Source organism: Malus sylvestris, chromosome 15 (genome assembly GCF_916048215.2).
Source record: "Malus sylvestris chromosome 15, drMalSylv7.2, whole genome shotgun sequence".
Taxonomy (NCBI): Eukaryota; Viridiplantae; Streptophyta; class Magnoliopsida; order Rosales; family Rosaceae; genus Malus; species Malus sylvestris.
The window spans coordinates 261,082-286,052 of NC_062274.1; the positions used below are offsets into that span (position 1 = coordinate 261,082).

A 24,971-nucleotide genomic window follows, 5' to 3' on the forward strand; every position below is an offset into this window, starting at 1 on the left:
TTGAATTAATTTCATCACGACAATACTCTTCTGACCAAATTTTAGAGGCATAATAATGTGCAAGATCATGTATCAACTATTCAAAAATAGGTGAAAATATGATTCAATTTGGAAAACCAATTTTGAATTAATTTTATCACGACAATACTCTTCTGACCAAATTTTAGAGGCATAATAATGTGCAAGATCATGTATCAACTATTCAAAAATAGGTGAAAATATGATTCAATTTGGAAAACTAATGATAGAAGTAACATCGTGGAGACATTCACACAAAATGAGCGCTTGTTTAGATGTACTTTTTTTTTTGTTGAACAATCGATATTATTTACATTAGGCAGAGAAAATGGGTTTAACCTCACAATAAGTTAGCAATAATGTGGTATCAAATTCACTTTTGGCGAGAATCGAACAGAAGACCTTTCACTTACAAGTGAAGAAGAATACCACTAATACTAAGAGGCCGTTTAAATGTGCTTTTAAAATAACTAAAAACATATTTAGAAAAGTACTTATAGTTACATTTTTATAAAGAATTAATTTCAAAAAAATATTTTTATTAAAAACATTTTCAACCGTTTTAAAAACGAGAATCGGGAAAGTCTAAGTACGAATAAAACATAATCAAAAGTTTTTGTATATCGTAAACCAAATAAAAATTAAAAAAATAAAAGTGAAACAAGAAAAAAGCAAGAGGGCCTTCCTGCGACTTCGCGCAACTACGCAAAAAGGGTTCCTGTGCGACCTTATATAAAACTCGCTAGGGCATCTGGTACTTGTCATTTCCAATCACCGGCTAGAAATCACGCTGGACCACCCTTCCCTTCCAATCCAGCCGTTCGTTCCACAACCCTTGTACTGACGCATCGTATTTTGAAAAACCGAGCAACCTAGCGGAGGTATACACCCGGTTCTTCTCACTACATTCTCTTTTACTTGTGTGCTGCCGGTTCAACTTAGAAAGAGTGAAAAAACCCTCGACGCCGAAACCAGTTATCTTGGGCGGGATCTAGAGTCTTCAATTCTCCCTTCACCATCTCCGTCTACGCTTTCTCTTCGGTAAGATCAGGCAGTTTCTTTTTCACGGTTTCCATTTCCTAAGATTTTGTGTTTTAGGGTTTTACAGACTTCAGATTTTCTTTGCTTCAAGTTTCCTCGCTTCTCTCATTTTCCTCGTGATTTGCGTGTTCGGATTGTTTTTTGCCGTTTGATTTTACTCCGTTAGGTAAAATCTCATAGGTTTTCGTTCGGCCGAAGTTTTTTGATATCTCTATTCCATGGCGGTAAGCAAATGTTTAGAGTTTAAACTTTGGCATTTTATTTTCAGGTTTCATTTTTTTTGTTTGATTTGATTTTCTTGGTAATGCGATAGGTGGAGAGAATTTTCAAAGATGAAGCTAGTGAGGAGAAAGGAGAGCGCGCCAGACTGGTGAGTTTCCTGGACTGTGCTTTGAAATTCACAGTGTTTTGTAGTAAACAAAATGTCATTTCTATGAATTTCATGGTTAATGATTTCAAGATTTAGTTTCCTGAAATTTTGTTGGATAATATTGTTGACTAGGATCACAGCATTTTTTCGAACTTACTTTTGTGGGATTAGGGTGGATGTATGAGGTGTTCCATTGAATCTTTTGTTTGGCTTTAATTTGTTGTGTTCGCAAGGCCTTCTGGGATTGACTACTGTCCTGGATTATACTGTTGTTCAGTATGTAATGGTGTAGGCAGATGTAGATTAGGAAATTTCAATTTTCATTTTGTTATTCAAATTCAAACGAATATGGCAAGATTCTGACTTATCCCCCCCATGTACAACTTATCTTTAATTTGTATTGTTTTAGGCTTCATTTGTGGGCGCAATGGCAATTGCTGACTTGGTTAAGACAACCTTAGGGCCGAAGGGAATGGTGAGTTTCTCTTACTTAATCTGTTAACAAACTAATAGACAATATGCTTATACAATGCTTTCCTACTTGTGTTAGTTACTTTCCTGTTAATATTTTTTGTACAGGATAAAATTTTGCAATCAACAGGAAGAGGACACGAGGTTACTGTTACTAATGATGGGGCCACCATCTTAAAGTCCCTGCATATTGACAATGCAGCTGCTAAAGTTCTTGTTGGTATCCTGACCATTTGATTTTAAATTTGTGACTGTTTATGCTGATTATTACAGGTTGTAGACATATTTTTCCATTTCAGTTATCTACTTATCTTACATTACCGGTCCCAAGCCCGGATAAAGGAGGAGGGGGAGGGCGTCAGGTAGTCGACAGCCGGCACTCCACAGTTACGTTGAATCCTTATGACAATGAATCCAGAACGAAAGGCGTTCTAGGATTCATATAGCCGACCCCACTTAGTGGGAAAAGGCTTTGTTGTTGTTGTTGTTGTTGTAGTTATCTACTTATCACTTTACATATATCTATTTGGCCAAAACTGTTGTTGGCAAGTTATCTTTGATCTTGAAGTACTGAAAGTGTATGGGAGTGGTAGAGATAGATCTTGCTTTCATTTGGCGATGATCCTTAATACAAGAGTCAGATATTTCAAAAGTTCAAGATGATGAAGTTGGTGACGGGACAACTTCTGTTGTTGTTTTGGCGGGTGAGCTCTTAAGGGAGGCTGAAAAGCTGGTTGCATCAAAGATTCACCCAATGACAATCATTTCAGGTTTGTCTTAGGTTTCTGCAAACACATATCTCACTAGTTTTGTAGTTCTGTTCTATTGTATTTTTATGTGGTACCATGTAACTTTAATGCTGTAAGTTTGATTTTTTAGGTTATCGGATGGCAGCTGAATGTGCACGTAATGCTTTATTGCAGAAGGTTGTGGATAACAAGGCTGACTCTGGTATTCACTACTGATTTTTCCCTTCTTCTGTCCGATCCATTGATTATTTCACCTCATGGATCAACTTTCATTTAGTAGCTGTTGATATGAGTTATTCTAGTTACATGATGTTCAATATTGAATTTGATGGGTTTGGTCTTTATGCATGCTGCCCTCTGAGATTGGAGCTTTTGAATTGATTGACATCGTATTCATTATCTTTGCCTTGTAAAATTATAACTAAGTGAAGCCATCACTGAATTGTGCAGAAAAATTTAAGTCGGACCTAATGAAGATCGCAATGACTACTTTGAGCTCCAAAATTCTTTCTCAGGACAAAGAACATTTTGCACAGCTAGCCGTGGATGCTGTGATGCGCCTAAAGGTGATTGTAAAATAACGTTTAGTAGTTAAGGTTCAGTCTGAATGTTGAAAACATATATTTTTCTTTAGTCTTCATTTACTTAACAAGCTGTTTCCATTGGCAGGGAAGTACCAACTTAGAGGCTATCCAAATTATAAAGAAGCCCGGTGGATCACTTATAGATTCATTTTTAGATGAAGGGTAAGAAGGAAAATGAACTTTTGAGCTTATGTTATTTTTACTGCTAGTTTTGACAATTTCTGGAATGTGAGTCTTGGATTCTTTTTGTTATATCTTGACTTCTTCTATACTTCTGTTTTTATTTTTCAGATTTATTCTTGACAAGAAAATAGGTCTTGGTCAGCCGAAGCGCATAGAGAATGCAAACATTTTGGTCGCAAACACAGCAATGGACACAGACAAAGTGAAGATTTATGGGGCACGTGTTCGTGTTGATTCAATGGCGAAGGTTGCTGAAATTGAAGGGGCTGAGAAAGATAAAATGAGAGAAAAAGTGCAGAAGATCATAGGTCATGGAATTAACTGTTTCGTTAACAGACAGTTGATCTACAATTTCCCAGAAGAACTCTTTGCAGATGCTGGAATACTTGCAATTGAGCATGCTGATTTTGATGGCATTGAGCGTTTGGCCTTAGTTACTGGTGGTGAAATTGCATCAACCTTTGATAATCCAGAGTCCGTTAAGCTTGGGCACTGCAAGCTCATTGAGGAAATTATGATTGGTGAGGACAAGTTGATCCATTTTTCTGGAGTTGAACTGGGTCAGGCTTGCACAATAGTGCTGAGAGGCGCGAGGTATTTTTTTCATTTACATTTTGTTCTCTTCTAATGTTCTGCACTGGCTAATATTATTGTGCCCACACAGATGTAATTTTAACCTCGTGTGTGTGCGTGTGTGCGCGCGCATGTGTGTGTGAAAGATAGTATATGAAATGTGAGAGGTATACATGAAATGGAGTACCATCCGTAGCTTATCTTATTTGAGGCCATAGTTAAACTGGCTGAGAGTCTCTGTCAGACTCATATGCCCTTTGGAATCCCTAAAATTATGGTAGCAGGTATTGCATTTGTGGCTTGCGTTACTGACGGTTTTGTTATTAGCTGACTGGAAACTGCTACTCTTGTCAGCTTGTATTTCCCTTTCTTTCCACTTATGGATATTCCTTGTAGCACCTAGTAATTAGGATTTACATTTGAAGTATACTCCAAAAAGACGTAGGAAGCTTTTGTTTAGGCCCTGGAGCTAAAATTGGTTCTTTTTACTTTTCGTTGGATGATTGTATGATATGTTTGTACTTTGGCAGCCATCACGTTCTTGACGAGGCTGAAAGGTCTCTGCATGATGCCTTGTGTGTGCTGTCTCAGACGGTCAATGACAGCAGAGTTTTGCTTGGAGGTGGATGGCCTGAGATGATAATGGCAAAGGAAGTTGATGAGTTGGCCAGGAAAACGCCTGGAAAGAAATCTCATGCTATTGAAGCTTTCTCGCGGGCACTCTTGGCCATTCCTACTATCATTGCTGACAATGCCGGTTTGGACAGTGCTGAGTTGATTGCAAAGCTACGTGCAGAGCACCAGAAAGAAGGATGCACTTCTGGGATTGATGTCATCTCTGGAACGGTAAGTACCAGAATGAAAAAAAATGAACAAAATAGTAGATTTATGGCATTTCTTTTTAATATATTGAGCATGATGTTTGACCTCAGCTTTGGAAGGCTGTAACCGTGATGCGATACTGTCATGCAAAGCGAAGCATTATATGTTAATGGGGAGAAATTACTTGCGGGGTGCCTGGACTCTTATAATGATCTGATGCATGGCATTTTTTTGACGCTGGCAGGTAGGAGACATGGCAGAACGAGGGATATCAGAAGCGTTTAAAGTTAAGCAGGCCGTCCTGCTCTCTGCAACAGAGGCTGCAGAGATGATTCTTAGAGTTGACGAGATCATCACCTGTGCACCAAGGAAGAGAGAAGATAGAATGTGATTTGCCAGAAACAGATGTATTTTTAATGTCTGCCCTTTGTCTTGGCAATATGTGGCTTTGTATGTTGATGTTATTGTTAGATGGATCAAAGTTTTGGAAAAATGTGTTTTCGATATGGCCGGGACTGTAACTGAGGACTTATTTTGAATTTATCTTTGAGTGGATGTTTCTTATTTGGTCGGTCATCTTGCTTGGACCACTGAATTTATGTTGTTGATTTGCTGTCGTGGATATTGGCATGAGCTCGTGAAATCGTAAGAGATCCATATCGGCATGTTTCACTCTGTTAAAAAAATATTATTATTATTATTTAAGTTTTCAGTATGGCCCCTCACCCTGAAATCCTCCGCATATAAACCCAGCTGCTCGCCATTTTTTCTTCGTCCGTTTACTCAATTCTGTCGCGCTCGCCGCCAATGGTGACGGAGGACAACAACGAGAGCTGCGGGAGTAGAGCGCTGTGAGAAATCAGAAGGAGCGATGGAAAATCTTGGAAGAAGGAATCCGCGACCGCAAGGACAGGAGAAGACTGGAGAGAGTGTGATTTGGAGGAAGAGAGGAAGGAAAGAGAGAGACCGAGGAAGTGACGATTAGGTTTTTAGACTTTAGAAATTTATACAGCATTAAAGATTAGAGAGAGACGTGGGAGGCGTAAGAGGTTTTTGTTTTTGTTTTTGCTTTAATAAAAAATAGTAAAATTTGGAAATGTGAAATTACATTATTGTTCATCATTTCTTTTTGTGTGATAGAAGACTAAGTAATTTTTTTTATCATCTTTTTTTTTTTTTTTGAAAGCTATTTTTATCATATTTTAGTTAACAAAAAAGATTTCATTAATTAATAGAGATAACAGAGATAGAAGAAGTAAAATGATTATTATGCCTGTTTGATTAATACATAGAAAAACTTCAATAACGAAGGTGATAATGGTAATTTAAGCAGCACACCCAAGGTTTGTATAATAACTTGCACAGTTAGCCCGTTATTCCTAAAAGCCTATAAACTTCGTTTGTTCTGGGAAGTAGTACAGTAATCATCCCCTTCATTGAGCGTTAGGGCTTTTCGAAATGGCAAACGAGGCCCAAGATGTTCGCAGGCCACCGTTAATGGCGATAATGTACAATCTCTCTGCGACGTCGTCCAAGAGTTGCCTAGACGCGCCGTCATAGACTTATGGTCCACCGGGGTAACTTCCGCTTTTGCCCTAATTTATCTCTTCTTAGCTTTGCCCTGTATGTATTAATTCAAGGTTTTCACGTATATTTTGAGTATATGGAATCGTATTCAATTAGGGTTCTTCAAATGTCATATTCCTCCAAATATTGATTGTACTGCATTTTTTTAATTTTAAACCTAATACTTTTATATTTTGGACGCTCGTTCACTTTGATTATTCAATTCCTAGTTCTAAGTAGATTTGGTTCAAACGTCCTCGGTAGATTACTTGAGTGTTTCCGAAATTTTCCACAAAAATAAAATTCCCCTGTAGGTATGCACCAGATGCATCTTACGGTTCTTTGGGATCAGAGAGAATGTTTACTATCGTTCTCACTATCGCGGTCAATCTTGAGTTCACTTATTGGAGATTCTGAGAAACATTTGGTGGATAGTAAAGCAAGAGAACCGGTAGCTTGTAGCGTTTGCTTGGGGATCTTGCAGTTCAGTTATTCTGTTGATAAGAAGTTGGTGGCAGAAAGGGAGAGTGCCGACGAGTTGGCTGTTTCCATTTCCAATCTGATTAGGCAACAGGGCTTTCAGATTGACAGCTTTTCTCTTGAAGTGTCCGTACCTCCAATTATCCAGGAAAATGATCGCATTGCTTGGTAAGAAATGTACTTTCACAGAAAAGCTCTATGACTGTTGAACTTTGGACAGTTTCAGAATTACCTAATCTATTATTTATATCTTCTGCATCCAGAGCAGAGGAAATGAGAAAGAGAAAAAAATTGTTTTGTTTTGTGTTAGTTGACAAATTTAATTTACATTCTACATCTGAAGTGTAGAGTGTAGACTGTGTAAGTATCTGTTTATCCAAATTTGAGTGTCTTCAAGCTTTTTGAACAAGCTATTTATATAGGTTGATTTAATTTTGTATTTCCTTTTGTAGGCTGTATATGAAAAGAAAGTTTGAATCTGAACTTTGGTTCCAAGGAAAACCACTTCCTGAATGCATTTCTGCAAAGGATGCTCTAAAAATTTCTCTTGCGGTGACCCTTGAAACATTGTTACTATGTAAAGCTTCTTTCTTTCAGATTCTAATTATGTTATCTATTTGACAAAACAAATATAGGGCTTTATAATTTTTACAGAGAGCAATGAGTTTCATATGACCCATACAAACTAAGAATAATCAATTTCAAATGTATGTGAGCAGTCTTCTATAATTTGAAGTTCTGCAAGGTTGTAAGTCCAGCATAAGCAGATTCCGCATCCGTTTGACGTACACTCACCGTCTATCATCAAAAGCAGTTGATAGTTTTAATGAGGGGTGCAAACGAAGAAAACCAGGCATGTTCAGTTTTACACTACCACCAATTGTTCTAGTTTTCTTCCCAAGGTCAGTAGGATCTCGCTTTCTGCTGCCCACATGTTTCTAACCCATAAGTGGGAACTTATGTGCCCAACATGTACTATTTTGGTACTGTTTGATACCTATATGCTAATACAGCATATAACGTGAATGTTGGAATTGTAGTGAGAAATATGATAATGTTTCATATTAAGAAGTGAATTGTCATGTATAACTAGGGAATATGTAAGCATTCTGTTTGTAAACCTCCAGTGATGAGTCCCAATGAGGAAGCAGTCAGTCTACTGTTTGTGGAGATAGGTGTAGTCAAAGCCTAATTGTTGGTCATGCTTTCGGTGGATACCCCTTAATGATTGGTTAGAAGATGCTACATCTAGCTTTTGCTTTTATGATTTTTGCTCTGGTTATTAAAGAGAATATTTAATAGGTTTTAAGAACTAATTCAGGGCATGTTTATTAGAACCCAATACTTCATCTTTTTTAAATACAAACTATTTGGTTCAAGCTCAACATATAGCCGACCCCACTCAGTGACTTGGATTTTTCAAGTCTCAAACCGATAAGTTTTCCTCACTCGAGAAATTAAGGGAACACTACCTCAACCTACATGCTTCACTCACAAAGCTTCAACATACAAGCTTCAACAAAAGAAAAATGCAAAGAACTTAGTGAAGAAGACTTTGGTGTATTTAACACAATACGTTGAAATGAAGCAAAGCTTATTTATTGATATCTCCGATAAGTTACAAATATGTACATATACATGAGTCAAAATAAACAAACAAGAGGGGGCCTTCACAAAGGTTGCTTAGGAGAAGTCTCAGCAGTCGGTAGAGCTCCAGAAAGAGAAGGCACCGGCGGATGATCACTCGGAGCCTCAGTAATGGACAGAACCCTAAAAGGAAGAGGCATCGGAGGCTGATCATTTGGAGCTTCATTACGCGGTACAGCCCCAGAAGACGAAGGCAATAAATGCCTTTGGAACAAACCCACAAACCTCTGATGATCAAGTAAAATCTGACCATCAGATTCCTTCACCTGGTCAAGCTTCCTCTTCATGTTTGTAGCATAGTCATGTGCGAGCCTATGCAACTGTTTATTCTCATGCTTGAGACTCATCACTTCAGCCGTCAATGATTCAACTTGGCGGGTTCGAGCAAATAGGCGTTGGGCCATATTTGACACAGAACCTGCACACTGAACATTGAGAGCCAGAGAATCCTTAACAGCCAACTCATCAGACCGTTTGCTTTCTCAAGTGTGCTTTGGAACTTAATGCCAGCCTCTATAAAAATCTGCACTCGACGGAGCTCTAGAAATCGAAGAGGCGCCTGCTCAGAAATCGAAGAGGCGTCTGCTTTCTCAAAAGCTGGGCTGCTCAGAGACCACAAGGGCTGATCTCAGAGATCGAAGAGGCGTTTGCTTTCTCAAAAGCGGGGCTGCTTAGAGACCACGAGTGCCGATCTCAGAAATCGAAGAGGCACCTGCTTTCTCAGCCTTGTCAGCACCTGTCACATGCACACTCAGCTTTGCGAAAATTACGGGCAATCTGTCGAAGATTTCTGGTGAAGTAGAAAGCACGTGAATCTTACTGTTCAATCATCCACTTTCCACACGCAACATCAGCTCATGGGTACCACAGATAACTTTGCCAAAGATCTCTGACAAAGTTTAGACACGTGAAGCTTGCAGATCCCACTACATCTCTATGACCAAGAAGGGTAAAAGAATAGCAAAGAAACAGCACTAACAAAGTTTAGACACATAAATTTTGAAGGTTTAGCTACCATATTATTACTCAAAAGGGTAAAGGAACAGCACCACGGCTGGATAATTGGAAAGTCCCTATGTGTCAACCTCTGTGCTCCGTGGCAAGGTAGACTAGCAAAAATGCCCAACCTTTACTCACATTCGAGAAAATACTCCCAACAAGATTGCTTGCTCCAAAATCGAAGAGGCATCGCCCTCCGAATCTCGAGAGCCAGACTCCCAACAGGATTACTTTCTCAAAAATCGAAGAGACACCGCTCTCCGAATTTCAAGAGCCAGACTCCCAGCAGGATTGCTTTCTAAAAAATCGAAGAGACACCGCTCTCCGAATTTCAAGAGCCAGACTCCCAGCAGGATTGCTTTCTCAAAAATCGAAGAGGCACCGTTCTCCGAATCTCGAGAGCCAGATCCCCGACAGGATCGCTTGTTCGAAAACCAAAGAGGCATCGCTTTCTCAACTTCGAGAGCCATATCTCCTTGGATAAAGCTTGTCTGTAATCTTCACACGAACATCAGCTTTCTAGATACCACAGACCACTTTTTCAAAGTGCTCTAACAGTTAAAACACGTGAAGCTGGCAGCTCCCACTACAGTGCTATGACCAAGAAGGGTAAAGAAATAGCATTACTACTTGTTGTTAGGGAGACTCCTATATATGTCGACCTCCATCCTCAACGGACAGGCAGACCTGCAAAAATGCTCAACCCTTCCTCATATCTGAGAGGGCACTCCCAACGAAGCCTCTCGAAATACTCAGCTTTCTTTCCCCCCGATAATACCTCTGCAAACAAGCTACACCAGAGCAAGAATATCTCATATCATCAGGGTTAAAAGAAAGAGTATCCCATATCATGCTTTTTCCCTGTCTTTTCCTTTGGCCTTGTTCTTACCTGCAAGACAAGGAGAAAGAGAGCAATCAGTCAGCACTTGGAATCAAGCTTCCAGTCAGAAACTGACTGCCTGGAAGCCCTTACCTGATTACTTACCTGGCATTGCTCTCGAGTACTCATCTTCAACATCTTATGCTTCCAGAGAAGATACCACATCTGCCTGAGGAACAGATAGGGCAAGTGGGAAGGATACAAGGAAGCATGTGGAGACAAGCGTAATAGAACACGTGCCGATACTTCCACTACTTTGTCAACAGCAAAAGTATCCCATATCAGCAGGGTCGAACATACTCTAAATTTGATGGACTTGTTTTGACCCACAAATTCTTCAGTCGGCCTTATACTCTGGAGGTAACCAGAAAACCCTCCAGCCCAGTTTAAGAACAAGCCTGTGGAAAGTTACTTCTTCAAAAGCAAAAGTATCTCATATCATCTCTTCTACTTTTCTTCTCTTTATCCTTCATGCTGCCTGCAAGATAAGGAGAATGAGAACAATCAGCCGGAACTCGAAATCAAACTTCTGATCTGGGACTGAGTGGTTGAAACTCTGATTGCTTACCTTGTCTGTCACCTTTTTCAGCAGATCCCCTAGCTTGGCGACTTGGGGGGCTCCTACTACATGGTTTGTATCGCGCTTGACCAAGCCTGAAACTACAAGTAAGCTTCAAGTGAAATTGATACATTACCTTGTGCATCTCCACCAGTTAAAGATACCACCCCTGGACGGAGGAAGAGTACTTCCAGAGAAGATGCCACATCTACCTATGAGACAGATAAGGCAAATGAAGACAATACCACACTTCGGTACTTAGAAGTTTCGTGATTACTCAGCAGCTTGGATCTTGCAAGTCCCCAACCAAGGAGCTTCCCCTCCAACCAGGAGGTCAATCACAGAGCGACACGTGTCGACATCAGAAGCCAATCATAGCGCGACACGTGTCAACATCGGAAGCCAATCACAACACGACACGTGTCAATGTCAGAACAAGGCTAGAAACTCTCTTTCATAAAAGGAGATCATTCTCCCAAAATATTTCTTAATGCCATTTGTATTAAATCATTCACTTGTACCCACTAAAGGAGAACTTGAACCTATGTACTTGTGTAAACCCTTAACAATTAATGAGAACTCCTCTACTCCGTGGACGTAGCCAATCTGGGTGAACCACGTACATCTTGTGTTTGCTCTCCTGTCTCTATCCTTTTACATACTTATCCATACTAATGACCGGAGCAATCTAGCGAAGGTCACAAACTTAATACTTTCTGTTGTACCGAAGTCCTCACTGATTTTGTGCATCAACAATCCTTAAGTCCTTACTTTTTTGCATTGGTAATGGATGAGTTAACAGGACATATTCAAGATGTTATTCCTTGGTGTATGCTTTTCGCAGACGATATAGGGTTGATAGATGAAACTCAGGAAGGGGTAAATGCGAAGCTTAACCTTTGGAGAGAAGTGTTGGAATCTAAAGGTCTTCACCTAAGCCGATCAAAGACAGAATATATGGAATACAAGCGGGATGGATGAAGTGGAAGAGTGCATCCGACGTGTTGTATGACCGTCGTATGCCACTGAAGCTCAAGGAAAAATTTTATAAGACGGCAATAAGGTCGGCGATGCTGTATGGCACAGAATGTTGGGCGGTGAAGCATCAACACGTACACAAAATGGGTGTAGCGGAGATGAGGATGCTTCGTTGGATGTGTGGGCTCACGAGAAAGGATAAGATTAGGAATGAGTGGGTTAGACATGTGCAAAGAAGGCCTACTGACGCTCCAGTTCGAAGATGTGACTACGGGACAGAGGTTAAGGGCCGAAGAGGTAAGGGAAGACCTAGAAAAACTTTGGAAGAGACCCTAAGAAAAGACTTAGAGTACTTGGATCTAACGGAGGACATGACACAAAACCGAGCGCAATGGCGTTCTAGGATTCACATAGCCGACCCCACTTAGTGGGAAAAGGCTTTGTTGTTGTTGTGCTTGAGTATATTTGTAGGGTGTTGAATAGAAGCTAGATAATCTGAGTTAATGTCTGATTTTCAAAATATCTGAGAAGATAAAGTATTATCTGATAGTGAAAAACCTTTAAGTATTTTATTTCATTCATCATTAGACCGTAATTAAGGGAGGCAAGTCTTCAGTATCCTTACATGCTGACATGTAACACGTCGGCTGTAACCCTCTTTTAATGCAAACCATTTCTGATATCAACTGCCTGATTTTGAAGTGTCTCTTTACTGTTATTCTAATAGGCGCTGGCAATGGTTTGGACAGAATTGATGGTGACATCAAATGCTCTGGCTTTTCAACAAGTGAAGTTGATGCGGTTGTTGAAAGGTCTTTCTTGAGTTTGCAAGCTAATGAGTTGCCTGAGTGCCTGAAGTTACCTTTAGAGCAGGTTCTCTTGTAAATTGTTTTGGTGTTGGTTTCCCAAGTTCTAACTTTTTGGAATGATCTGAAGACTCTATTTGCCATTTTTGAATGTGATGGGGGGATAATGATGGATGAGTGAACTTAATTTGATTGTTACTTGTCCGTATTTAGGTATACTGCGGTAACAGTTACAAGACTGCCTATCCCTTTATTGGTTTCTAACTTTCAGGCATTAACTTGGTATCGGAGCTGAATGGTCTAGTTCATTCATGTTTGTATTTTCGTGCATCAGTGCATCACCTAGTCAGATTACTAAATCATTTATGATGTTGATGCTAATTTTTCGTAGACTTTATCCTTTCTAGTCCAGTGCTTTATCCTTTCTAGTCCAGTGAACCTTGCTGTTTAGAGTTTCTCCGCTACCGGACTCAAATCTACATTGATGGGAGATACCTGAAGGTAAGCTAACTGTGATTTTTCGTTTTTAGAATCAATAGCTTAACTTAACATAACCAGATGTTAGGTTTATCCGGGCATATTGAAATCCACTATTGATCTATTTGCTTATATCTGAAAGTTGGAAAATGAGTTTGAGATGTTTTCTTATTTCTATGTTGGAACGCCTTGCATCCAAGTTTAATCTTCTTCTGCGTCATATAAGCCAATCTTGTTGTTGCCTGTGTGTCATAAGCTAATCTCGTGATTACCTCTGTACCATAAGCTGTTGTTATTGAACAAGAAAGGTCTTTAATTGATGCTAATTACTTTTTATGTTTCAGTACTCGAGAAATGTGAGTCAAACCTGTTGGATTATTGATGATGAGAGAATGGGAGAAGCATCTGTCGAGGTAATATCTACCCCAAATATTGGCCACAATCTTTCTTATTTGGCTTGTTCCTCTGGAAACAGTGGTGGAGATGCTGACAGTTATTTCTGTTCTCCTTCGTAGGAGATACTAGATAGCAACATTCTTCCTATGTGTTATGGTGATAACTACAAGTTTCATGCTGCCGGAAGAGAAGATATCGATGTAATGGAAATCTACCTTTCTGTACTGCAGTTTGATTTTAATAAGAAAATTCTGAAGTATGTAAATATCTTAGGTACGGATTTCTGGAAGGCCTTTCCAGCTTGAGATACAAAACGCACGCCTTGTCCCATCTGATGAGTCTGTAAAAAGTTTGGAAACGGAGATAAATAAATTGGTGAGCTCACTGTTAAATTGACATTGTTGTTTCTTGTCATTGAACAATTACAAAAAAAACACATTATGGATGCAGGTAGGTTTGAAAAATCTGAAACTGGTTGACAGTCGGTCATGGGATCTGATGCGTGAAGGGGAAGCAGAGAAACAGGTTTCCTTCTTAATTTTTTGGTCACCCACACCAGCACACCCCTCTTTTCACATCATGTTGATGGCCCTCTTGTTATATTGTCTTGAATTTTCATGCAGAAGCAGTACGTCGCGCGAGTGGATTTCTTGCCCTCTCAAGGATGAAGATTTGCATTCTATATCTTCACTAAGACATGGTGAGCGGTTTTCTAAGACTTTTAATAGTTTTCTACTTGGTTATTGTCAACTATAAAGGGTGACATTGTGTTGACAGAGTAGGGCTCTGTTCATTGAGTGAGGATCCTTGCCTGATCCCCTTTGTGAGGATCCCGAGAAAAACATGTGGTGCAACGAGAATGACTCGAAAATAGGCTTACGATGAATTTTACAAAATTTCTCAAAACCAATTGAAATTTTTAGTTTTGGTAAATCTTTTGCGTGGAAACTGAGGAACATGTTACAAGATCTTTGGATGTAGTCGTGGAATTTATTGGGTCCAAAAGTATTTTTTATGAATTTTTAATGTTGAAAGTAGAAAAATTAAAGCGTGGGAAAATATTACAAGATCTTTGAATGCAATCGTACCTTTTATTAGTTCCTAGAAGTATATTTTAAGGATTTTTAGTGTTGAAAGTAGAAAAATTAATAAAAATAATTACTCAAAAGTTATTTTTATGTTTCCAAAATCTTAAAAATCTCCTACACTACTATTAGGAAACATATGGTGCGACAAGAATCCTTAAAATAAGCTTTGGATGAATTTTGCAAAACTTTGTGGAACTAATTGAAAACATGGGTAACTCACGAATTATGTAAAAGAAATTGAAATTTTTAGTTTTGGAAAATCTTTTGCGTGGAAATTGTGGAACATGTTACAAGATCTTCAGATGTAGTGGAATTTATTGGGTCCAAAAGTATTTTTTATGAAATTTTAATTGTTGAAAGTAGAAAATTAAATAAAAATAATTTAGGGGCTCAAAAGTTATTTTTAGGTGTTTAAAATCTTTGGAATGCCATACATTAATATTATGAAACATGTGGTGCAATGAGAATGTTTAGAAAATAAACTTCTGACGAATTTTGCAAAAATTCGCAAAATCGATTGAAAACACGGGCTATAACTCATGGAGTTTGAAAAAATTGAAATTTTAGTTTTGGGAAATCTTTTATATGGGAACTGAGGAAAATGTCACAAGATCTTGGATATAGTCATGCCATTTATTGAGTCCCGAAACTATTTTTTATGGATTTTATTTGTTGAAAATAGAAAAGTTAAATAAAAAATAGTTACAGTCCCAAAAGTGATTTTGGTGTATAAAATATTTGGAATGTCCTACATTAATATTAGAAAACATGTGGTGCAGCTACAGTGACTCAAAAATAGGTTTATGATGAATTTTGAAAAAATTCATGGAACTGATTAAAAACGTGGGTTACTCACGGGTTCTGTAACAAAAATTGAAATTTTTAGTTTTGAAAAATCTTTTGCGTGGGAACTGAGGAACATATTACAAGATCTTGGGATGCAATCGTACAATTTATTGGGTTCCGAAAGTTTTTTTTTTATTTTTTTTGAATTTTTTAAGTTGGAAGTAGAAAAACTAAATAAAAATAATTAAGGGGCTCAAGTTATTTTTAGGTATCTAAATTCTTCTGAATGTCCTACATTAATATAAAAAAATATGTGGTGTGACGAGAATGACTCGAAAATAGGGTTATGATGAATTTTACAAAATTTCACAAAACCAATTGAAAACGTGACTCACGAATTATGTGAAAAAATTGAAATTTTTAGTTTTGGGAAATCTTTTGCATGGGAACTGAAGAAATATTACAAGATCTTTAGATGCAATCATAACATGTTACAAGATCTTCAGATGTAGTCATGGAATTTATTGGGTCCCAAAAGTATTTTTTTATGGATTTTTAATGTTGAAAGTAGAAAAATTAAATAAAAATAATTTAGGGGCTTAAAAGTTATTTTTTGGTGTCTAAAATCTTTGGAATGTCCTACATTAATATTAGGAAACATGTGGTGCGACGAGAATGACTTGAATATAAGTTTTTGATGAACTTTGCAAAAATTCGCAAAATCGATTGAAAACACGAGTTATATAACTCATGGAGTGAAAAAAAATTGAAATATTTAGTGTTGGGAAATCTTTTTTATGGGAATTGAGGAAAATGTCACAAGATCTTGGATACAGTCATACAATTTATTGGGTCCCAAAAGTATTTTTTTATGGATTTTCATTGTTGAAAATAGAAAAAATTAAAGAAAAAAAGTTACATGTCCCAAAGGTGATTTTTAGGTGTATAAAATCTTTGGAATGTCTTACATTAATATTAGAAAACATGTGGTGCGGCTACAATGACTCAAAAATAGGCTTATTCGTGAAACTAATTAAAAAAGTGGGTTATAACTCAAGGGTTCTATAACAAAATAGAAATTTTTAGTTTTGGAAAATCTTTTGCCTGGGAATTGAGGAACGAACATGTTACTAGATCTTCAGATGTAGTTGTACAATTTATTGGGTTCCGAAAGTATTTTTTTTATGAATTTTTAAAGTTGGAAGTAGAAAAACTAAATAAAAATTATTAAAGGCTCAAAAGTTATTTTTAGGTGTCTAAAATCTTCAAAATGTCCTACATTAATATTAGAAAGTGGTGCGACGAGAATGACTCAAAAATAGGCTTATGATGAATTTTGCAAAACATATTGAAAACGTAGGCAAAAATTGAAATTTTGCAAAATTTTACTCATGAATTATGTGAAAAATTGAAATTTTTAGTTTTGGGAAATCTTTTACGTGGGGACTGAGGAAAATATTACAAGATCTATGGATGCAATCGTATCATTTACTAGGTCCCGAAAGTATTTTTTATGTTGAAAATATAAAAATTAAATAAAAATAATTATGGGTCTCAAAAGTTATTTTTAGTTGTCTAAAATCTTAGGAATGTTCTATGCTAATATTAAGAAACATGTGCAACGAGATTGACTTGAAAATAAGCTTATGAATTTTAAAAAAAAAAATATTGCAAAAGCCAATTGAAAACGAGGGTTACACGCGGATTCTGTGAAAAATAGAAATTCTTAGTTTTGGGAAATCTTTTGAGCGGGAATTAAAGAAAATGTTCCAGGATCTATGAATACAGTTGTACCATTTATTGTGTTCTAAAAGTAATTTTATGAAGTTTTAGTGTTGAAATAGAAAATTTAAATAAAATAATTAGGGGGCTCAAAAGTGATTTGTAGGTGTCTAAAATTTACAGCCCGCTATAGTTTCATCAACAGAAATTTATTTAAAAAAAAATCAAGAATTACAAATTAAAATTAAACAAAAAAAGGGAGTATCGAACATACGGCCCACCATAGTTCATAAAAAGTACATTTCAAATTTTTTTTTTGTCAAAAAGGCCGAAGAGCACAGAAAGAGTAAGCAAACACAGGAGGCCCAAAACTTAAGGTTACAGTCAATATAAGAGGCATCCAAAAATCATGGCCGTTTGAAAAACAATCAGGCGCACTTTCCATGTTTTTTCTCCAGCATCGATAAAATCTACTCCATCCATGATGCACCCAACATCTTAGCCATGAAACTATACCGGTCAGCAGCTTCGTCAATCTGTTCATACAAGGGGCAGATAAACAAATACAATGATTATGGTACGACTAATAATCTAATAGCAAAAAACATCCTATACTTACCATTTTCTGGGTTGGACGTCCAGCTCCATGCCCCGCCTTGCATTCAATGCGACCAATAATCGGATTTGTCTGTGGGCTATTCTCCAAACTTGTGATCAGAACATATTGCAAGGTCTAATGACAAAGACGAGCACACATCAATAAAATATTTTTGTTGATAATGAGTGATAACGGTGAGAATATAGCATTAAGGCCACCAGGTTTAAATTCCCATTCATCTATGTCTTATGGATTCTATTTGCAAAAGAGACTAACCGCCAATAACTTCAACGAGTGTAGTGGTACAACTCGGTCATCATGATCCGCAGTCAATAACATGGTAGATGGGTATTGGTGAGGTTGGCTTGCATGTTGTTCCCATGGTCTCCTAACATTGTGTATAGGCGAGTACCTGAAAGCAGAAGGTAGAATAGGGAGAGATAAGCACAAGTTTATATTCGTAAGAAAACCCAGAAATCTGAGCTTGTCCCAGAAACAAAATAAACATGATCGAAACCGCCTAGTAAGCAGATTGATGAAGAGAGGACTCATAATGCATAATCCCTCTTATTCTAATAGTTTCTCTCATTCCAGAAACAAAAATTAGCAAGGTAGTGAAATACCTACTACTACATTGTTTTAAAAAATTACCATACGTAAAACCGCAAGTTGCAATCAAACACATTAACACCACCAACAGTTGGACGTGGGAAAAGAGTTAAAAAAAAAAAACACATTACTCACTTAATTAACCAACGGAACTCTTCCTCCTTGTCAGAGCAGCCATAATCAGAAGTCCAGGCGTGACCTGAAAACATCTCTTAAATCAGACATATGTTGACACATGTACAGTAAAAGAAAGGAAAAAGAAAACACTCAGACCATCTCCAATGGTTCATATAAAGCTTAAATAATTTAAGTCTTAAATCGCCCCAAACAATTTCCAACCATAGGGCTAAAATAAGTCTTGAAGAGAAAATAAATCTTTGGTCTAAATTGCCCCCAAAAATTAAAAGCTTGGCTTAAATCATTCTGGACCCACCAAACTGTCTCCCATGGAGGTGGGCTGCACAACTGAAACCCAAATTCCCAAACCAAGCGCCACACGCCAACAAAGCACGGAGGCAACAGTCCTATTTCAACTGTGATCTAATGGTCCAAATAATATGACTGTTGGATCAACCAACAGTCTTATTTCAAACCTCTTTTTTTTTCTTTTTTCATTTTTTACTTAAAATCCAACAGCTATGATCAAAATGATATCAAATCTAACGATTAAAAAAAAAGATTTGTCAGCCCAAAATTAAATTAATGTCCTTAAATTAATTGAAATCAAATTTCACTAAAAAACTTTATAAACAAGTCTGGATTTGTTCAACCATCCAAATCAAATTCCACTTCCAAAACTATTTCTTCCCTTTTCCAAACTTTTCAAGATGTTGCTTTGTGCTTGGCATGGGTTTCTATTAGCAAAGATGGTGCAATCGGCATAAACCAAAATAAAAGGCTCGTGGGGTAAAATCCTTGACAAATTAATTCCATCTCCAACACCAATCGAACTAAGGTGTTTACAATCGATGGAAGAGTATCAGCACAACATGTAACTTGTGGAAGGAAAGCTTGGATAAAGCCATGGTTAATGCTAGTGGAAGGATTTTGGAAGAATAGGCGAGTGTCTCCCTTCATAGTTTATTTTTCATATGCACAATTGTATTTTCCAACTAATTGATCTTTGATTATTCCTTGCATAGATTGAGAAAGCAACACGATTTACAAGACAAGGGTTACACCCCAAAACTCCGTTTTAAGTTGTTTAATGCTTGGGATCCTCAAGGATTGTCCGAGGTGGCGAACCAATGTGGATCAACAATGCAAAAAATATTTGTTAATAAAGGCTCAAGCATTAATGTTGGCGATGATGTTGACAAATTGGCGACCCAATTTTCATCTATACAAGGCCGCCAGGACAAGAAAAGCAAAAGGAAGCAAAGAAAAAAGGGAAGATGCAAGATGCAAGATCCGATAGGTGCCAAGCTTTGTTCCAAAGTTGAAAAAATAATTGAAAGGCGTGAGGAGACAAAAGGAATAAATCGTCCGAATGCACTTACTCATGGAGAAGCAAATGGAAAAGGAAGATGTAAGAGACCTTTTAGAGCAAGAAAGGTTCGAGTTTGAGGTAATGAAGGAGAACCTCAACAAATATACTCCAAGGGGGAAGAAGTTCTTCTGTGATAAGCAACCAGAAATTTTAAGGTGCCAGCCATGCCACAAAGAATATGTTCGATTCATCTAATGTCTATTGCCCAAGTCCACCACCAACTCAACCAACTCCCTATGAATACTAGTATTAGTAATTGTTGTAATTTTTATTTGCCAATGTCTATTGTTTTAAATTTTATGTATTGTTTTAATTATCGTTCGTATTAGTAATTGTTGTAAGATCGAATTATGAATTTGTGTTTAAGAATGAGGTATGTGATTTTTCATTATTTATGGGAATTTAAATATTTTTAGCCTAAAATGTCCATAAAAATAAATTAGGACATGATTCACATAAATTTTAGTTTTAAAAAAGTTACCTGAAAAAAAAGGCTAATATCATTATTTAATAATCTCGGGCTAAAATTTTAAGCCATAACCATTGGAGAAGGGCAATTTTTTGGGTTATGGCTTAAAATTTTAAGCTTCATCCCCAACCATTGGAGTTGGTCTTAGAGGATTAAAAGGAAGCAAACTCACCTATGGTAAACTTGTGGAACCGTAGCATATCCATAACACCAACATGAGCCAGTGCACAACCAAAAAGATCAGGTCTCTGCAAGAAAGCAAATTTTTATTTTTTATTTTATTTCATTTTCTTTAATCACTCACAACAGGTTAAATAGTAAACAAAACTCGCCTGATTTATGCAAGCTCCAACGAGCAGTCCACCATTACTTCCACCTTCAATACACAACTTGCTCGGTTGGGTATAACCGGCAGATACAAGGTATTCAGCTGCAGAAATGAAGTCATCAAAGCAATTTTGCTTTTTAGAGAGGGAGCCTGCTTTATGCCATTCCTCACCATACTCTCCACCCCCACGGATATTGGCTATGCAGTAAACAACACCTAAATGCCTTGTAAGTACAATACGACTAACACTGAATGAAGGCGTAATACTAATGTTAAATCCACCATATCCGTATAGCAAGCATGGATGTGATCCATCCAAACTAATGTTCTTTCTGGCCACAACAAACGTTGGTATCTTAGTGCCATCCTTACTGGGAACGAATACCTGGAGAACGGAAAATCCAATCAATGAAACAGCACTCGAACGTTCAAACACTAGAGAACTGAAGATATATTAGAACTGATCTAATGACAAAGTAGAATGTACTATAGTAAAATGTTATAACAAAATGAAGATAGATTTGAAAGAGTCAGATCAAGTTAGTGACAGTAAATGTCGGTGCAACGAGCTTCTAATACCTGATCAACATGGAACTCTGAGCGTTCAAACCCAGGAACCGTAATTTCGCGAAATACCTTCAAGTCTGGAATTTCATTGTCTAGATTACACTGATATATTATACCAGGGGTAAGAAAACTTGTAAACCCAAAAAAAACTGTACTGTCTTCACGTCTTGCCGAAATCCCATTAACCGATCCAATGTCAATCGGTAATTGATGCAGCAAGTTACCTGATTTCAAATCCCTTACCTGTACAACATACTTCACATCACTCAAGTAACTAACAATCATTTGGGTACCATTTACAGCAGACGCTGATTCAAGAACATCTTTTTCAGATTCTGGGAGAACGTCAGTCCAAACAGTTGGTTCCTTCAGATCAACTCGGACCAACTTATATTTTGGAGCATCCTTGTTTGTCAGAAGAGTAAACACAGTTTCATCATTTGCAATGACATGATACTGTGCATCAAATTTATCAATAACCTTGATAACTGGCAGTAAATCGTTTTTCCCCCTTAGACCTTCAAGACCATTAGGAAGTGCAGACATGTCACAGTAATAAAATTTGTTGACTGGGTCGCAACCCTCCGCAACATACAGAAGAATATACTGCAGATTACAAGAAAATAAAAGAAAAGTTGGTAAAATCACAAAAATATGGAGACAAAAATTGACATATCTTCATTTCAAAAACAACACATATTACTACTGCTTCAACAATAAGAAAATGAGAGCCATAAAACCCAGGAAGATAATAAATCTACTTACTTTCCCATCAACTGTAACATCAGCTCCAAACGTGTATTTAGGATTTTCAGAATCCCTCCAGCATAATATGTCTTCTGATTGATCTGTACCCACAAAATGATAGTATAATTCGTGATAAAGATTTGTGTTGGTCTCTGTCCCAGCATCAATATCTTCTCCTTCTCTACAGAATAAATGAGCAGGCTAAGTATTTAATTTCACTATTTTACAAAGCTTTTGCAATCAAGGAAATCTCAAAATAAATCTAAGATAGCTATCCACTGCCATAGTCTCTGTAACATCATATCTACATTGCTATACTCACATCCCAAACTTAAGCACAGCAGAGCCTTGCAATTGCCAAACCATCTATAGATCTTCACCATATAAGTACAACAACAACAAAGCCTTTTCCCACTAAGTGGGGTCGGCTAATCTTCACCATATAAGTAAAAGCAACAATTTATACACCACTTCTGTCCCTTTCTTTTAACTTTTTGTCATTAATTTTTTACAACTGAAGTTTCAAACTAACAGCCATTCTGATTATATAACCGCATAAAAATCCACATGTCACACTTTAAAGTAAAGATACTGAATGCTTCTTACTTTGGAGCTGGATAGCGGCTGTAGAAAAACCCTTTATGATCATATGTCCAGCAAATATCCGAAAACTTGACCTGGAAACCAACATTGACAAAAAATCGTAAGCTCAGAACGACAAATAGTCTCACTGATAACACTCGTTTCTAATTACATCAAAACAAGCGTAAACTCAGCACTTACCCAAGATATAGTTTCAGGCTCGACCGCCTTATCCTCAACCCGCATCACTTTAATCGTTGCCCAATCACTGCCACTTGAACTAAGGGCATAGGCCAAGTACTTGGCGTCCTCACTAATTGAATAAGTGTTCAAAGAAACAGTCCCATCTTCGCTAAGCGTATTTGGATCAAGCAACACGTCTGCTTTTCCATCCAAACTATTCTAAAACCACAAATTACACCGCTAAAAAACACATACAAGGAAAAAGAAACAGACGAATATATCGAATGGATGAAAGCATATGCAGTTGGTACTCAAATTCTGAGGCAAAGGGAATACCTGCACGTAGAGGACACTTTGGGCTTGAAGCCCAGTGTTGTGGGTGTAGAAGTACTTATTCCCTCGCTTAAGAGGTGGATCATAACGCGGGTGATCGAAAAGCTGGGTGATCTTTTCCCCAAGCTGCCCTCTCGTATCGCATTCCTTCAGAACCGACTGCGTCAGTTCTACTTGTTTCTGTACGAACTCTTTCGTCTCTTCGGAGTCGGGATCCTCAAGCCTAAACGATGAAAGAAAACTCCAAAATTCAATCAAATTCTTTGAAAACAAAATATGGGCGATTAAAATCTTCAACCCTAAAAAAGTGGAGTTGCTTGTATTACCATCTGTAAGGATCGGCGACCTTGACGCCGTGGTAGTCGTCAACGACGGACTCGTCTCGGCGGGCGGTAGGGTAGTGCAAGGGGACGTCTAGGGCACGGAGGGAACCCATTGCGTTCGTGTTTCTAGGTTTTGGGAGAGAGGAGGAGAGAGAACGAATTGGAAATGGAATTGATTTGAGAACTAGAGGTGATGAAGGCGGCGGTGTTATTATAGACGATGACGTGTATATGAAAAGGGCAGTGGTATGTCGAGCATATGACAACATGGCTTGCGCCCAACGCTTAACGCTTGGTTTGTCGCCCAGAATATGCGTTCATTATGTGTTGGTTTATGTCGCCATAATTTTTTGCTAGTAGCCCTTTTAAGCCAGACCACACAAGCAAAAAGCATAGAATCCCATGACTCTCATAATTGTGGTTCGATGGTTTATTCCAATAAAAAATGTAAAAGATGATTAATACGTTAACTTTTTATAAGCTATGTCATTTTATTATGAAATGAATTTAAGACCCAACACTTATCTTAGTATTAGTTGCTTGAATTTCTATCCAAGAAAGGAATTCGGGCCCGACAATTGTTATTTTTAAGGATGAGATGACCCATAGAATCATAATCATAACACACTGATTCCATGAACAAATCTTAATTAACACATGGTGATAGTAAGTTATAATATGGTAATGTTGCACAAGTACAAGATTATTGACTAAGGATAGTGTTATATGCATCTTATTTTTACTTCCCACATATTTTTTGTTAATTTATGCATAGATAACACCACCATTAATTAACCTCAATGTCAATAGTTAAAAGCAAGATTTCCTTAAACAAGGGATGAAGCACGTCCGCATACCACATTCATCTCATAATTCCCTAAACAAGATTTCCTTAAACAAAATCTGGACTTTCATATCTATTCCTGTGCATGATCAATCATGTGTAGATATTAGATGCGCACACAGAATATGCAGAGATCAACACATTCATTTCTTGTTGCTTTTTTTCAAAACCAATACGGACTAGTTATTTTGAGGCTTGGTAAGTCAAATTTTCAACCATCGTTGTACTTTTCCAGAATGTCTAGATTTTATCCATGTTGAGTGCTGTCGTTTTTGAAGTTTAGATTCATCTGTGTTCGAATTGGATATCCTTTCCAGTTAGGGGTCTAGGCATGAGATGGCTAAGTTAGGCGAAGTCATTTACCGTCTCATAGCTTCTGATCGGTTGTCCCCAGAACGCCTTCTTGATTACATGGACCTCTCATCGGAATACACCACTATGGAAATAGCAAACAGGATTGAGGCTGCTGTGCACATTTGGAAGCATAAGCACGCAAAACCCCGTCTAACTCATGTAAATTCTGCAAAGTCATCCTGGGGTGCAAAGTTCAAAGGTTTTGTCAATTACGTAGAAAAGAGTAAGCTTCTCACGTATAGGGCAGCTACCCTCTTACAGAATCTGAAAATACGGTTCCCTGGCCTCCCACAGACCGCTCTGGACATGAACAAGATTCAGTACAACAAGGTATGCGCCTAACAAATTTT

General features: G+C 37.7%; 2 protein-coding genes and 1 pseudogene across 3 annotated transcripts; 2 read left to right on the forward strand and 1 right to left on the reverse strand.

Moving 5' to 3' along the window:
* Positions 1-844: 844 nt before the first annotated feature.
* On the forward strand, positions 845-5,406 carry LOC126602077 (T-complex protein 1 subunit beta). Of its 2 annotated transcripts, none has more exons than XM_050268893.1 (12): positions 845-1,059; positions 1,226-1,283; positions 1,373-1,429; positions 1,839-1,904; positions 2,009-2,120; positions 2,542-2,670; positions 2,780-2,851; positions 3,100-3,215; positions 3,319-3,395; positions 3,525-4,010; positions 4,520-4,835; positions 5,056-5,406. In XM_050268893.1, the coding sequence occupies exons 2-12, from the start codon at positions 1,278-1,280 to the stop codon at positions 5,200-5,202; spliced, it is 1,584 nt and encodes a 527-aa protein (XP_050124850.1). In that variant the 5' UTR covers positions 845-1,059; positions 1,226-1,277; the 3' UTR covers positions 5,203-5,406. The 2 variants fall into 2 exon arrangements, with proteins under 2 accessions (XP_050124850.1, XP_050124849.1); XM_050268892.1 differs by having other exon boundaries at positions 846-1,059; positions 1,240-1,283.
* Positions 5,407-6,189: 783 nt separating this feature from the next.
* On the forward strand, positions 6,190-14,618 carry LOC126602078 (uncharacterized; annotated as a pseudogene).
* Positions 14,619-17,388: 2,770 nt separating this feature from the next.
* Positions 17,389-23,744, reverse strand: LOC126602076 (uncharacterized). Its single transcript, XM_050268891.1, has 12 exons — positions 23,427-23,744; positions 23,104-23,323; positions 22,786-22,986; positions 22,609-22,679; positions 22,021-22,183; positions 21,268-21,861; positions 20,693-21,073; positions 20,533-20,608; positions 18,538-18,601; positions 18,070-18,205; positions 17,815-17,928; positions 17,389-17,731 (listed from the first exon to the last, which is right to left on the reverse strand). The coding sequence occupies exons 1-12, from the start codon at positions 23,690-23,692 to the stop codon at positions 17,666-17,668; spliced, it is 2,352 nt and encodes a 783-aa protein (XP_050124848.1). The 5' UTR covers positions 23,693-23,744; the 3' UTR covers positions 17,389-17,665.
* Positions 23,745-24,971: the final 1,227 nt, after the last annotated feature.

Excerpts from the sequence above, each read along its gene's own strand:
- LOC126602077 (XM_050268893.1), top strand. Across the intron at positions 1,430-1,838 it reads AAGGAGAGCGCGCCAGACTG|GCTTCATTTGTGGGCGCAAT; the intron begins GTGAGTTTCCTG and ends GTATTGTTTTAG. Across the intron at positions 3,216-3,318 it reads ATGCTGTGATGCGCCTAAAG|GGAAGTACCAACTTAGAGGC; the intron begins GTGATTGTAAAA and ends TTCCATTGGCAG.
- LOC126602076 (XM_050268891.1), bottom strand. The coding sequence starts at position 23,692 with ATGTTGTCATATGCTCGACATACCACTGCCCTTTTCATATACACGTCA. Across the intron at positions 21,074-21,267 it reads CAGAGTTCCATGTTGATCAG|GTATTCGTTCCCAGTAAGGA; the intron begins GTATTAGAAGCT and ends TCCGTTCTCCAG. Across the intron at positions 18,602-20,532 it reads GTTCCACAAGTTTACCATAG|GTCACGCCTGGACTTCTGAT; the intron begins GTGAGTTTGCTT and ends AGATGTTTTCAG.